Below are 14538 nucleotides of genomic sequence, written 5' to 3' on the forward strand. Positions count from 1 at the left end.
CCTAGACAAAACCTCACAAAGAAATTGGATATTTAACTTCTTACAGTAAACTAGGTTTAACTATAGAGACCTCAATAGAAACACAATATCGAAACATGAAATCGAAACAATAAAATCGATAACAAAAATGATAACTTAAAATCTTTAACCTCTTGTGTTTGGTTTTTTAAGATCTATACAAAAAGATGAACTAGTTATGATGCGGAAACTAATAACTAGTTATATCTTTTGTAGCTTATAGACCTCTTGATCTTCTATTGTATTCCTCTCCTTCTCTTGGACGTCGTGTGGGCGACGATCTACCAAGATGAAATCCACCCAAGCCTTCTCTTCTTGCTTCCAGGTTTCGGCCACCAACAACCTCCAAAGGATGATGAGCTTCGACCACTAAACCAATCACTAAGGGATGCTAGGAAACAATGCCTCCTTTCTCTTCTTCTTCCTTAAGCAAAATCCGGCCACCAACCAAGCTCCAAGAGATGATACCGCCGGCCACCAAAGGAGAAGAGAAAGAGAATAAGAAGGGTCGGCCACAAGGAATAAGAGAGGAGGAATAGAAGATGTGTTATGAGGTGAGACACCTCTACCCTCTCTTTTATATTCCTTGGTCATGGTAAAAAAGGAAAGTTTTTAACATAATTAAAACTTCCTTATATTCCTTGCCAATGACTAAAAAGCAAAGTTTTAAAACAAAAAATTAAAACTTCCTTTTCTTCTTGTTATGGTCGGTCATATCTATTGCTTCAAACAAGGAAAGTTTTAAACATAAAATTAAAACTTCCTTATTTGTTTCTGGTAAGAAATTTTAATTAAAAATTTTCTTTCTTTAAATCCCTTGTTGGTTGTAAAAGGAAAATTATATAAATTAAAATCTTTCTTTTAAAACATCTGGATGGTTGCAAAAAAGGAAAGTTTTATCAAAAATTAAAATATTCCTTTTAACTACAAATAAGGAAAGATATCAGACCTTTCTCTTAATCCTTTGTAGAAAGCTATAAAAGGAAATATTTAAAATTTTAAAAACTCTCTTTTAAAACCATGGCTTCCACACAAGGAAAGATTTAAAATGTAAAACCTCCTTTTAATGTTAATGTGGCTGACCACCCTTGCTTGGGCTCCAAGCTAGGGCCGGCCACAACTTGGCTCCCTTCTTGGTTTGGTTTGGTCGGCCCTAGCTTGGGCTCCAAGCTAGGCTTGGCCGACCACCAAGAAGTGGGTAAGAAGTTGGGTTTTGGTGGATATAAGACTTTATAAATAAGAGGCTATAATAAGGACCGAGAGGAGGAATTGGTTTTGGTCTCTCGATGAGCTTGAGCTTCCCGTGTTCGCCCCGAACACTCAACTCAAGTTTATGAATAATATCTCATTCCACTAAAGAGTTATTATTGTACTACCGCACCAATCTCATATTACAATATGGGCTCCTTCTTATTATGAGTACGTTAGTCTCCCTGTGTTTAAGATATTGAATGTCCACTAATTAAATGAGCTACTGACAACTCACTTAATTAATATCTAATTCCAAGAGTAGTACCACTCAACCTTATTGTCATGTCGGATTAAGTCCACCTGCAAGGTTTACATGATAATCCTTATGAGCTCTTCAAGGGGACATCATCAACCTAGATTACTATGACACAGTTTCACTCTATAATCAACAACACACCATATAAATAATAGCATTTCCCAACTTATCGGGCCTATTGATTTAACGAGCTAAATCACACCCTTTGATAAAATAAATAAATAAATATTAAATATATGTGCTTGTTATTATATCATGATTAAGAGTACGTACTTCCATAATAATAGAAGTTTTGTTCTTTAATATAGTCAGTATAAAACGAAACTACCTCAAAACTCATAGTGTACTGGTGTAATTTATTAGTCAAAATAAACTAATACCTAATTACATTCAACCACTCCAATGGTTTGTCCCATTCCATCTTGGTTGTGAGCAACTGTTTATAATTTATAAGGAACTGATAACATGAACTTCTGTGTGTCTCCTCACACTATATTATCTACAATATAAATTAAACGGACAACTACACTTAGCATAAATGTAGACATTTGACCAATGTGATTCTTATTTCAAAATAAATGTTTATACAAAAAGCTAGACTTTTAGTATACATTCTAACACCGCCTTTACCGAAGGAGATCTTTAGTGTTTTCTATGGGTTAAATCTAGACTAAGGTCATAATTTTATAACACTGGAGAAAAAGAAAATTTTTAGAAAATATAAGTAAATAATTTTTCTAGAATTTAGAAATCACTTGAATAAGTATCCTCCCCTTAACCTAAGGTTTTAGTTAAAGAAACTTACTTATAATTATTTTATTGAGTTTGCAAATGATACATTTTAAAGGAATTAATTACTACTTTAGAATAATTCTGTTGTATTCATTAGTATTATCTTTGAATTTTAATTAAGTTAGATTACTTTAGTTACAAGTCATTTTGAATTAATCAATTATTAATTAAGTTTTAATTAATTATTAAGTTTTAAATTTAAGTTAATTAAATTTCAACTGATTTGTTTAATTAAGATCTAATTTTTAATTTAATTGAATTTAATTTAATTTAATTAATTAATTAATTTAATTTAATTTTATTTAACCCTTATTCATCTCACTCGATCTATGTTTTCAATAAGAAAATCCTATGATTTTATGAAATGAGTTAAATTAAAGTTTAGAATTTGGTTTAGCTTGTGTTATATTTAAGTTTAGCTTTAGGTTCAATAAATAGATATTTTTGAATAAACTTCTAAGCTATGGTGAGTCGCATAGATATCATTAGAGTAACCACACCTTCAAAATTTTCTAAATAGTCCTATCCTCTAAACTTAATACAAAACTTTGGTCTAACCAGCTAGAATTAGTAAGGGGTAGTTTCAGTTAGCTCCACTAAGCCAAATGCACTAGATCAAAGTCATATCTTCCTAGACATGCATAGACATAGTTTTCCTAACCTACTATTATCTAAAACTTCTCCAGTTTTGTTTGTCAGGTTAAACTTTTGTTCCTTTTTAGGCTAGTCCTAATTACCCAATCAGGTAGACTATTGTGTTGGAGGTGTTAACTAATTTGGAGTCTCCTCCTGAATTATTAAATTTGGATTTAGGTTTTAGGGGTTGTGTTGATTTGTTTTATAGTTATAGTGAACTTAATTGTAACTTGAATTTAGATTAACTTTATAGTATTTTGATTTAAATTTAGTTTTTTTATTTGAGTTTGATTTTTTTGATTTTATTTTACATTTTAGGTTTGGATTTAAATTAATAGATTTAGTTGAATTTGGTTTTAGATAATGAATTTCATTTTTTGGTACGTAAAATTGATTGAGTCCTATTTGCATGGTTAGACATGCTTTCGGAACTCAAGTTTTAGTTTGTTTTGAATTTTGACTTATTAAAGAGATGAAAGTTTTATTTGTTGAGTTAGACTTATATCCGAGCCAAGATTTATTATATACAACTCGTTAAGATCCAAGTATCATGTCTAGGTACTTGGATCTAGTTGTAAATTTTTCTAACAATTCTCTTAGATTGGTTATTTCAGTTTTTAATTTAGCATTTTCTTCCTCAAATCTTTCGACTTGAGTTGGGTTAGAAGTTTTTGTTTGGAAATTAAATTATTCCTTAAGGTATTGATTTTCCTTAGGAGTGTGTCATTTTATTTTTCAGATTTAATTAATTATTTATTAAGACATGTAATTATTTTAAAGAATTTAGTAGTTAAGATAGATGATACCTCGTTCGAACCTTCAGACTCGTCGTCTTGTTCCGTCTCAATTTCTTATTTCGGTCAGGATGCTATCAGCGCGAGGTAGTGGTGATGCTCCCGATCTTTGACATCCGATTCTTCCGATGATGACTCATCGCAAGTTGTTTTGAGTGTCTTCTTTCTTCTGGTTGTTTTGGGTTTGTCCTCTTTCATTTTTGGACACTCATGCTTGAAATGCCCCCTTTTTGTTACATTTGAAGCACATCATCTTCGCCTTTACATCATTGGGTGTAGATTTGATTACTTCTTGTAAGTCTTTCTTTGTGAAGTTGTTCTTCCTTTTAGTGAATATCTTTTTGACCATGTTCACTAGTTGTTCTTCTTCATCGCTTCTAAGTCAGATTATGATTTAGGCTCGGGTTTGGTTCGGGCTCGTGCTTTCAACTCCTTTGACGAACCTGTAAAAAACGCTACACCTTTCTCGACCTTAGAAGCATTAGTTTGTTTGTGCAGTTCAAGTTCACACAATAGTTCATCTAATTTTAACTTAGAGAGGTTCCTCGAAAGCTTATAGGCATCTATAATCGATCCCCACAGTACACTTCGAGGGAACGAGTTAAGAGCATATCTTATTACGTCCTAGTTTTTGAGCTGGTGTCCGATTAAGTGAGGTCGTTGAGGATGTCCTTGATTCGAGCATGGAGCTTATTCATGGTGTCACCATCCTACATTTTAATGTTCAATAATGAATTAAGAAGTAGGTCACGTTTTGTTACCTTCGAATCTGGAGTTCCTTCGTGTAGCTTGACTAGTTTGCCCCATAATTACTTTACATTGTCGAAGGGTCCGACCCAGTTCAGTTCTTCTTTCGTCAGCCCACATTGGAGGGTGTTTAGGGCCTTGTTGTCCGTCTGGGTCTTCTTCATTTCCAGATTACAGTCCTCGGGTTTGAGTGGCTGGTCAGCATTTTCTTTTGGGATCTTGTATCCTTTGCGAATGCTAAACCACTGCTCCATGTTTGTCTTCAAGTAGACCTCCATCATCTTTTTCCAATAAGGGAAGTCGCTCCTGTTGAAAAGAGGAGGACAAGTAATGCTATAGCCTTCAATTTGCGATATTTTCGGATCTTACAAAATCACGAACGAAAAGAGAATCTCAAGACTTGGTCTTGGATTAGTAGAGTTGGAAGATTAAAAAGGAATACACAACTAATTCAAAGAGGTGACTGACACCAATTTAAACTAACTACAGTAAAGAAGTGAAAAACTAGTAAAAACAAAAAAATTTCAAATAAAAAAAATTTGGAGGAAAAAAATAAAAGGCGTAAGAATAATTTCTAATAAAAAATTATATATAATTTTTTCTTTCAAAAAGGATTTCAACAAGGAACCCCTTGCTTGATTGGCGGTTTCACTAATTCAAAGTGGTCTTCCTTTGATACCACTTGTAGAACCGTAAATATGCTAGAGAGGGGGGATGAATAGTATTTTTTACTTTTTCGGAAATCAAGAGTATGCAGCAAAAAAGAATAGAAATGAAAATCAAATGCTAACATAGGTGCTTTTACTTGGTTCGGAGTCTTTAATGACTCTTACTCTAAGGCTCGCACTTATTGAGTACTTTCGTTGGATAATCACTATAATTATGAAGCAATTATAGAATTTAAGTACAATTGCAAGAATTAAATTATACCGACAATACATCTTTGAAAATTTGTGCGTCGGTTGTCGATGCAGCTTTTAGGTATCCCAGAGATCTTTTCGGAGTAGCATGTGAGTACGAAAGTTGTAGCAATCGATGTGTTAAAGCTGCTAGTCGAAAGCCCTTATATAGTCTCATTCCAGGTGCCTAGAACCCCTCCGGGTGCCTAGACTGCTGCTAACGTGGCGATCTTTCGTCAAAACTTGATCCGTCAAGTTTATCCACCTCGGGGTGCCCGGACTCCCTCCGAGCGCCTGGTCCATTGACATGGATTCGGCCAGGCGTCGAGCTCCAACTCAACTTTTGGATATTTTTTTTTTGTCCGAGCGCCTGGACCAGCTCCGGGCGCCCGGACAGCTTGGGTGTCTGGCAACCGCCCGGGAGAAGCTGGTTTGGGCGCCCAGACCAGCTCTGGGCACTCGGAGTCAAGGCACTCGGATCCCTTTCGGGCACCCAGACATCCTTTTTCAGTACTTTCTTCTCTAAAAAAAAGGGTTAGTTTAGACAACAAAAAATAAATTTATCATGCAAAACAAAGTTAGCACGATACAGCAGGATAATAGTAATAATTAGATCATTTCTTCCCGAAACCAGAATCTAATCAAGGTCTCAGCTTAGGTTTCTCAAATGGACCTAAGTTAAACCAACACTTACAGTTCCCTCAACTGTGAATGCACCCTCACCAGATCTCTCCTCCAATTGCTTACCTCCACTTACAAACTGTAGACGTTAGGTCCCTTGACTCACCAGGACTTTCTGTCAGATTTCAATCAATTTGGACTTCCTCCTGTCATATCTCAATTGACCTGGACTTCGTGCTAACTATCAACCTAGTTGGACTTCCTCCTACCAAATCTTAATGAATCTAGACTTCATGCCGACCATCAATCTAACTGGACTTCCACTTGAGTTTTAGTCTTCTAGACCTATTATATCTTGCACACTTTGTAAAGAGTTAATTAGACAAATAACACATTTAATTTTAATGTATTTATCATACGTCAATCAAATTATCAGTACCATTTATACCAATATTTTTCACCCTTCTAATCTTACCAAGAATCCAATAGGTGGTACTACAGTTCGACCACTCCCGGAGGACTAACAGCCAAAGGAGTATAATAAATATTTGGTGATGCATGTATATAACACATCATGACCACTATTCTTTGATGAATCCAATTTCTCCTCTTGAAAAGGTAGAATGAATTACCATTTAATATTTAATGATGAATACTAAAATTTAGTTCATTGTCACAAACAGATTGGTGATTCCATCAAATAAGTTTCCAGAGATCTCTGACATCACAAATGGACAATCGAGATAAAGAGAAAAAGCGACCTAACATGCATGAAAGCGACATTAACTTTCCAATATGCATTGACGCCATAATAACTCAACAAAGTCAGTGCTAAGGAGCTAATAAGTTGAACTCAATCCATTAAAATTATTTGGACAAAAATCAAAAGGATACCAAATTAAGAAAATTATCATATGGGTGCCCATGTCATCCAGTAGTTATTACTACAATGTATTTAAATAAATTTAAAATTTTAGATTTATGATTTACACCGTGTAAAAACTATCGAATAATATACTATAACATATAAAATTTATCCAATAATTACTACAACATATTTAAATGAGTTTAAAATTTAGAATTGTAGTAGATATATAAGTTTAAAATTTAGAATTGTAACAGGTATATAATAACTTCTACAATCATTTTAAAATGATTTTAATAAAACTTAAATAACTGTGACTAAATTGATAAATCTTAAATTTTAAATTCTAAACCTTAAATTCTATATTTTAAACTCACACTAAATAATTGTAGTAGTTATCCAATAACTTCTACTCATTGTAATAGCTACCTAACTACTGGGTAGCTCTACATTGTATAAATCATAAATTATAAATTTATTCTAAATAGATTGTAGTAGTTATTAAATAGATTTTATATGTTGTATAAATTATCCGGTAGTTTTTACAATAATGATAGGTCAAAAGGTTTTTTTTTTTTTAATAAAATCACGAGAATGAGAATGATGCCCATTTAATTTATTATTTTTTTTGAAATAAAAATGGACAACTTGCATTATTTTTAGCACATGCGAAACATTTATATGGCCCTTAATCTAAATGGATCTATTAATCAATTTGCTGGAAAAGACATTTATATCAATAAAAAAAATGCATCTATTAAAGCAAAACCTAGGCATACACCGACAAATACCATGTTATAATGTCAAATGGATCCAAATTGCTTTTTTCCTTGAAAAAAATATGACAAGATATTTTCATGGATTTAGTTAATTATACTATCATTCACAGTTTCAATTAAGAATTTTCCAACACAAATGTTCATAATTTTAAAATATAAAACAGATATGCTCAAATTAAATTATTTAATTCGCATGCACGTCATGTTACTTCGTTGGTTATATTTCCAACCTAAAAATAACTGATGAGCCAAAATCCAACGGCAAGTGAATCCAACCGTTGGCTCGCCACCGGCTGCTGCTTGGGTCCGCATACTTGGCTGTTATGTCGGTCGTGATGGGTGACCGGTTATACCGGGTTTCCGCGAAAGAAACGGCACGCTATTCTCAACGAGATGGCGTCGTCCTCTCTTTTCAGCCTTCGTTAGAGGTTGGTGATCCTCCTCGACGAGTCCCATCCTAAACTTATCGCTAATCAACTTTCTTTCGGTTGTTCTCTAATGCCTTCTTCTTCTTCTTCTTCTTCTATTTACGAAAATTGAAATCCAACTTCCATCGTCGTCATCAAGCCACCGGCTCTGTGGCTGCTCCTGCTTTCTTTATTCAGAGGAATTGGAGTGGTTGGGGAGCTGCACCTGCACCTCAGTGACGGCAGAGCAGATCCATTCAACGCCTTCCTCGGAATGCGACAAAAGAAGCGATCCTTTCCCTATCTCCTCCTTTTCTTCAATCACTGGTTCCATGCCCATCCATGTGTGCTCGGTTAGATCGACTCTTGCAGCGTAGAGGAACGCATTGATAATGATTTTGAGTGGCGACTTCTCTTCAATTTGATTCATTCTTCAAGGGGACAATATAGTATCTCCATGGCTATGTTGGTGAGAGGAGAGGCAAGGTGTGTGATGGTGGGTCTGCAGATGGATACCAATGGCAAGGAATTACTTGAGTGGGCAATCAACAGAGTTACCAAACAAGGCGACAGCATTGTCGCAGTGAATGTCTGCAGAGATTCCGGTCAGTTTTTCAGTGATTATTTGTTTCATGGTCTCTCTTTTTATGTTTTACAGTGAATTTTATAATTGCTGATTAAGAGGTTTACTTTCAGGTCTGAAAAACACCATCACCACTCTGTCCCTAGTAGCCATGCTACGAGACTTTCTGGTAGCATATGAAGGCGCCTGCAATCTTAAGAAAGTGAGCAATCTTTATTTAAGTTCTACAGAGATGAAAGTAATGTCAATCTTCATTGTAGTTATTATTGTCCTTAGGTTTCCCTTGTTGGTCGGGTTGTTCGGGGTAAGTCGATTCAGAAAGTCCTAGTGAATGAGGCCAAACTTTGTGCTGCCACGGACATAGTCGTCGGAGCAAACACGCATATCTCAATGGGGTAACGGCTAGCTTCTCCAATTCCTAATTCTGTGACTTTGGTAGAGAACTGCTCTCATTAGTCCATCGTATTGAATAATCTGCATGAACAACTTGTTTCAGGGGCTCTGCCTTAGTTGCTAAGTACTGTGCCAAGAAGCTACCTCCTGCCATTTCCGTAATAACAGTTCAAGATGGACAAGTCATCTTTGAAAAGAAAGCCACTCTCGAAAAAACATCTGCAAGTTAGTTCTAATACATTTTGCCTAAATTTTAACAAGGAATTGAACTGCACCATCACGTTATTTTTGTATGTTAGGAGGACCAAAACCCCGACGTCTTCGAAATATTCTATATAAAGGTCTTAGTATGCAGCAGAGCATAGCCATACCCACACCGAATGCTGAAAAAGAGGCTGTTAAAGAATCTCGGAAACCATTGAATTATGATTTCAAAAATGATGAAGATGATGAGGCAATCTCAAATGCCAAAAATCATGTCCGTGAGGAAATAAGAGCAGATACTCAAACTTCCATCACTGTGTTCGTCAGACAGTTGCCACAGCCTGTGATAGGTTGGCCTCTACTGCGAAAAGCAGTGCAAGAAAACATTGCTGAGGAGAAGGCCGATGGTGCTCGAAGATTGTCAGTCGTTCAATGGGCCATGGCTTTACCTGATAGGAATTTCTCATCAGTCCAGCCACTGTTTCAGCTTACCAAGGAATTGATGACAATCCTCGACAAGAATAACTCAAGCTGCAAATGGTTTCATTACGAGGAACTCCTGAGTTCAACTAATCAGTTCTCTTCAGGTTCATTTTCTAAACCGTGTACATCCCCTATTCAAATTGTGCTCTTCAAGCTAGCATGAGATTAATGTTGATTCTAAAGAAGATTTCAATTCTCAACAGAAAATTTGATAGGCAAAGGAGGAACTGGCCTAGTATACAGAGGCAAGCTTGGGAGTGGGAAAGAGGTTGCTATAAAGTTATTACAACTGTCTACAGAATCATCAAGGGATTTCCTTCAGGAGGTTGATATAGTTACTAAGCTAGATCACCAACATGTAGTCTCATTATTAGGCATTTGCGTACAGAAGAACAATCTTATTTCCATATTCAAGTATTTTGTTAATGGAAGTTTAGAGGAAATTTTATGTGGTAAGTCATTCTTCCAAAATCATGTTTTTTGATGTTCACTCATATTGCAAATACAATAAATTAGCCTTGATATCAACTTATGAAGAGCAACCATACATTTCATTGAATTTTTTTCATCATATTTTGCTTTCAATTTGCAAGATCATTGTCTCATGGGATAACTTCCTCTTCTGATGTGTATCAAATGAAATACAGGAAAAAATGTCGAACGACCACTACCTTGGGACACAAGAACCAAAGTGGCAATGGGGATTGCGGAGGCTCTCAACTATCTTCATCATGGTCCTCAAACAGTAATCCACAGAGATGTGAAATCTTCGAACATTCTTCTTGATGACAAATTTGAACCTCAGGTAGTTTCCATAATCATAACTCTTGATTCAAATACTAGATCTAATAATATCTGTCACAACAGTTATCTGATTTTGGCTTAGCTATTTGGGCTCATAAAACATCAAAGTACCTTGCACAAAATGACATCGTTGGAACTTTCGGGTAAGTTTGCTTTCAACCTAATATATGATCAACCAGATTGATACACTGATCATATGGACATTTTACTCAGATACCTTGCACCTGAGTACTTCATGTATGGAAAAGCAAGCCATAAGATTGATGTCTATGCTTTTGGCGTTGTTCTACTGGAATTAATAACAGGAAGAATGGCCATCAATGACAACAATCCTAAAGGTCAAGAAAGTTTGGTGATGTGGGTTAGTAAAGTCTCTAACTTCAATCCAGTATTTATCTGTCATTCCTATTAACTAAGTAAACGTTGCTATTTTATGTCAATTGATATGGTAAGGTCTAAATGGCTATATCAGTTGAAACATTTCAAGGAGAGATGCTCCATTTATGTGCACCTCAGTTATATATCTAACCAGATGTTTAAAATGATTCTAGGCGACACAAGTTATTGAGAATGGAAATTTGATGGATCTACTGGATCCCAAACTTGACACCAACTATGATAAAGACCAGATGAGAAGAATGATCTTAGCTGCATCTCTTTGCATAACAAGGATACCTCTATTACGACCTGCAATCGACAAGGCAAGTGAATAAGAAACTTGATTCCTAAATGCTGACGATTGAAATATTTATGACAACATTTTGATTTCTCTACCTCGACAGATATGCAGCCTTTTACAAGGAGAAGATGACATTGAGAAATGGATATGCAACCAGAAAGATTCAATGTCAGATATGGTAGATTGGCTTGATGAAGAAATCTATCCACCTTGTAGTATTGGATCACTTGCATTGATCAACATGGACCACAATGCATCAGTGATAGGCTGTGAACAACATCAGTTTGGTTCCTGGCAGGAATATCTCCGAGGTCGATGGAGTCGTTCTTCTAGTTTTAATTAGCTCTTCGCCGACTTTACAAAGAATAGTCATAACTAACCTATCCCTTTCTTTTTCTTCCTTGTACATAATAAAGCTAGATTTAGAGTTAGTATGGCTTGCTGACCAAAAAGAGGAGTCATACTACTATGAGATAGAAAATAAGAGAAGCATGAGCAAGGCAAACATTTAATTAGTTATCCAGCTATAGCCAATGTGTATATGCAACTATGCAAGTCAAATTATTTCTCCATATTCAACTTATATATTAACGACGGAATGACACTATTAGATAAGGAGAGAGGATAAAATAATTTTCTCAATACATTTCACTGATAAACAAGTCGCCTATTTATAGACTAATACGTAACTTACTAACTCACTAACTCCTTAATATTAACTACTACCTCAATATAATTGATCCGGTCCGGAAACTGAGTCAGACGAACCGTCAAGTGAGGTGGCGAGAATGTTAACGAAGTCACGACGCCCCGGAGGGGGGGGGGGTGTGCTGAGATGGCCTCTATGTTGACCAAGTCTTCAAAAGTCCTCTGGTCAACGCTACCTGCAGCCAGCGACCGGGTTGACCCGGCCCCCTGTACCCCGATACTCGAGGCAGATCCAACGAATATGTGAGTACAAGATTAAGCCATAAAGTAATGAAAAGCGTATGGAATATGAGCGAAAAACATACCCTGACCCAGGGGGTGCCCTCGGATGGGACGCGGTGCGAGTTGTCGGGACCCGGAAGAGCAGATAACTCTGATCAGGCTGGAGAGCTGGCTTTGACGACGCGGAGCTGGATGCGGCTCGGAACCGGAAGATGAGCTGCAGGTCGGGATAAAGCCTCGGCACACAGACCGGGACGAGACACCGACACACAGACCGGGCTGAGACATCGGTACGCAGACCGGGATAAATTGTCGATACGCAGACCGGAATAAGATGTCGGTACGCAGACCGGAATAAGATGCCGGTACGTAGACCGGGATAAGATGTCGGTACGCAGACCGGGGCACGATATCAGCACTGACCGGGAAACAAGATCGGCACGCAGGTCGGGATATAACATCAATACACAGACCAGAATACAACATAAGCACAGTTGAAATGTAACAACCGCACGAAGGATGAAATACGACGATTGTTCGAAGGCCCGAATCAGTGCCGAAGGTGCACAGTGGCGTGGATCGGATACCGGATCGACGTCGAAACTGTACGGCAGTATGGCTCGGAGCATGTTAACAGCTGTGCCGTCAACGAAACCTTGAATCGGTCGGCAGTTGCTGCTGGTGTGCAATGGGGAACGAGGGAGGGAAACGTCAACGGCTGCCCGAGTAGAAAATGTTGGATCGAGACACGCTAGAGGGGGGTGAATAGCGCTCGTGGCTATTTTGTACGTATCGGAATCGAAAACAGCGTTAGAGTAATTAAAGCAGCGAAATTAAAAACAAACAAACACAAACAGAAGGACACAGAGATTTACTTGGTTCTGAGCCTGTGACGACTCCTACTCGAAGGCCCGCGATCCTTAATCGCTTCCGGTGGGCAACAACTATAAGCTCGTTAAAAGATTACAATTATGAGTACAATTAAAAGCTATAAGTATTATACCGACAACAAGAAATGCTAAATCTGAAGCTTCGGGTCGTCGGGCACTTGTAGCAGCACTTCGGAGTGTCTTTTGGAGCAGCACGTTGATGAGAGATCACTTGATATTCGTTATGTAGAAGTGCTGGTCGAAACCCCCTTATAAAGGGTGTTCAAGGTGCCTTGAAGGCTGTTCAAGGCGCCTCCATGCTGCCTGGTCTTCCGCGTGGATCAAATCTGATCTGGTCGAACTTCATCCATTCAAGGCGCCTTAAACCTCACTCAAGGTGCCTTCCAAGGCGCCTTCTACCTTCTTCAAGGCACCTCCAATGGTGCTTCGCAGCCAGCTCATCCTTTGCACCCGAGGCGCCTCCAAACTCCATGGAAGCGCCTCGGACACTGTTCATCCAAGGGAAAACTACCTTATTTTGTACCTGCAAGACTTGTTAGTCCCAAACAATATCCTGCAACACAAAATAACAGTATGAATAATAAAAGAATGTTTATGACAGTCTCCGGACTGTCCGGGTCTAACTTCGGGTTTCCAACCGGAAACTCTAGGTCGACCCGACGCCTACTGTTCCCTCTATGGGGAACGCGTCCTCACCTACTCCCCTCAGGAGAGATTACCTGATGCCAGTCCGGTCCTCTAGACCGACTGGACTTTCCGCCTAGGGTTACCACCCCCTAGGACCTAGGGTTACCGCCCCCTAGGGTTTTTCTCCACCTAGGGTTACCACCCCCTAGGACCTAAGGTTGCTGCCCCTTAGGGTTTTCCTCCACCTAGGGTTACCGCCCCCTAGGACCTAAGGTTGCCGCCCCTTAGGGTTTTCCTCCACCTAGGGTTACCGCCCCCTAGGACCTAAGGTTGCCGCCCCTTAGGGTTTTCCTCCACCTAGGGTTACCACCCCCTAGGACCTAAGGTTGCCCCCCCTTAGGATTTTCCTTCACCTAGGGTTACCGCCCCCTAGGACCTAAGGTTACGCCCCTTAGGATTTTCCTTCACCTAAGGTTACCACCCCCTAGGACCTAAGGTTACCCCCCTTAGGATTTTCCCTTGCCTAACCGCAGTTAGGACTTTCCTGAAACCTTATTTAACCACGTTAGATAACAATGAATCTTAACTTTGAATCCCTTTGCCATTATCAAAATTGAGGTTCGATCGTCGGATGCTTACTGCACCAACAATCTCCCCCTTTTTGATTATGGCAACCGAAATTAAAAGTTAAGTATAAATGAAATAAAGATACGCATAAATAAAGCATAGGCACATTCACAACAAAATTTTCATTTTCATTTTAATTTATAATATTCTTTGAATTTCTTCCTACTCTCCCCCTTTGCCATATATCAAAATACCCAAGAGAGTGAAGAAAATCTGAGCCTTAGCTTAACTTTCAAAGATAATTTTCAATCTT

At 37.9% G+C, this 14538-nt stretch overlaps 1 protein-coding gene across 2 annotated transcripts; it reads left to right on the forward strand.

Annotated features, from left to right (window-relative positions):
* Positions 1 to 8080: 8080 nt before the first annotated feature.
* LOC121967145 (receptor-like cytosolic serine/threonine-protein kinase RBK1) lies at positions 8081 to 11726 on the forward strand. 2 transcript variants are annotated; one of them, XM_042517194.1, is made up of 11 exons: positions 8081 to 8670; positions 8762 to 8850; positions 8925 to 9043; positions 9145 to 9266; positions 9341 to 9832; positions 9932 to 10180; positions 10376 to 10533; positions 10596 to 10675; positions 10746 to 10893; positions 11084 to 11233; positions 11315 to 11726. In XM_042517194.1, the coding sequence occupies exons 1-11, from the start codon at positions 8523 to 8525 to the stop codon at positions 11552 to 11554; spliced, it is 1995 nt and encodes a 664-aa protein (XP_042373128.1). In that variant the 5' UTR covers positions 8081 to 8522; the 3' UTR covers positions 11555 to 11726. The 2 variants fall into 2 exon arrangements, with proteins under 2 accessions (XP_042373128.1, XP_042373129.1); XM_042517195.1 differs by having other exon boundaries at positions 8640 to 8670; positions 8909 to 9043.
* The last annotated feature ends 2812 nt before the right edge of the window (positions 11727 to 14538 follow it).

This window comes from Zingiber officinale, chromosome 3B (assembly GCF_018446385.1).
Source record: "Zingiber officinale cultivar Zhangliang chromosome 3B, Zo_v1.1, whole genome shotgun sequence".
In the NCBI taxonomy this organism is placed as follows: Eukaryota; Viridiplantae; Streptophyta; class Magnoliopsida; order Zingiberales; family Zingiberaceae; genus Zingiber; species Zingiber officinale.

What these genes read in the sequence shown, in the direction of transcription:
- LOC121967145 (XM_042517194.1), top strand. Translation starts at nt 8,523, where the DNA reads ATGGCTATGTTGGTGAGAGGAGAGGCAAGGTGTGTGATGGTGGGTCTG. An exon ending in GAATGTCTGCAGAGATTCCG is followed by an intron (nt 8,671 to 8,761) that starts GTCAGTTTTTCA and finishes GTTTACTTTCAG; the next exon opens with GTCTGAAAAACACCATCACC. An exon ending in AACACGCATATCTCAATGGG is followed by an intron (nt 9,044 to 9,144) that starts GTAACGGCTAGC and finishes AACTTGTTTCAG; the next exon opens with GGGCTCTGCCTTAGTTGCTA.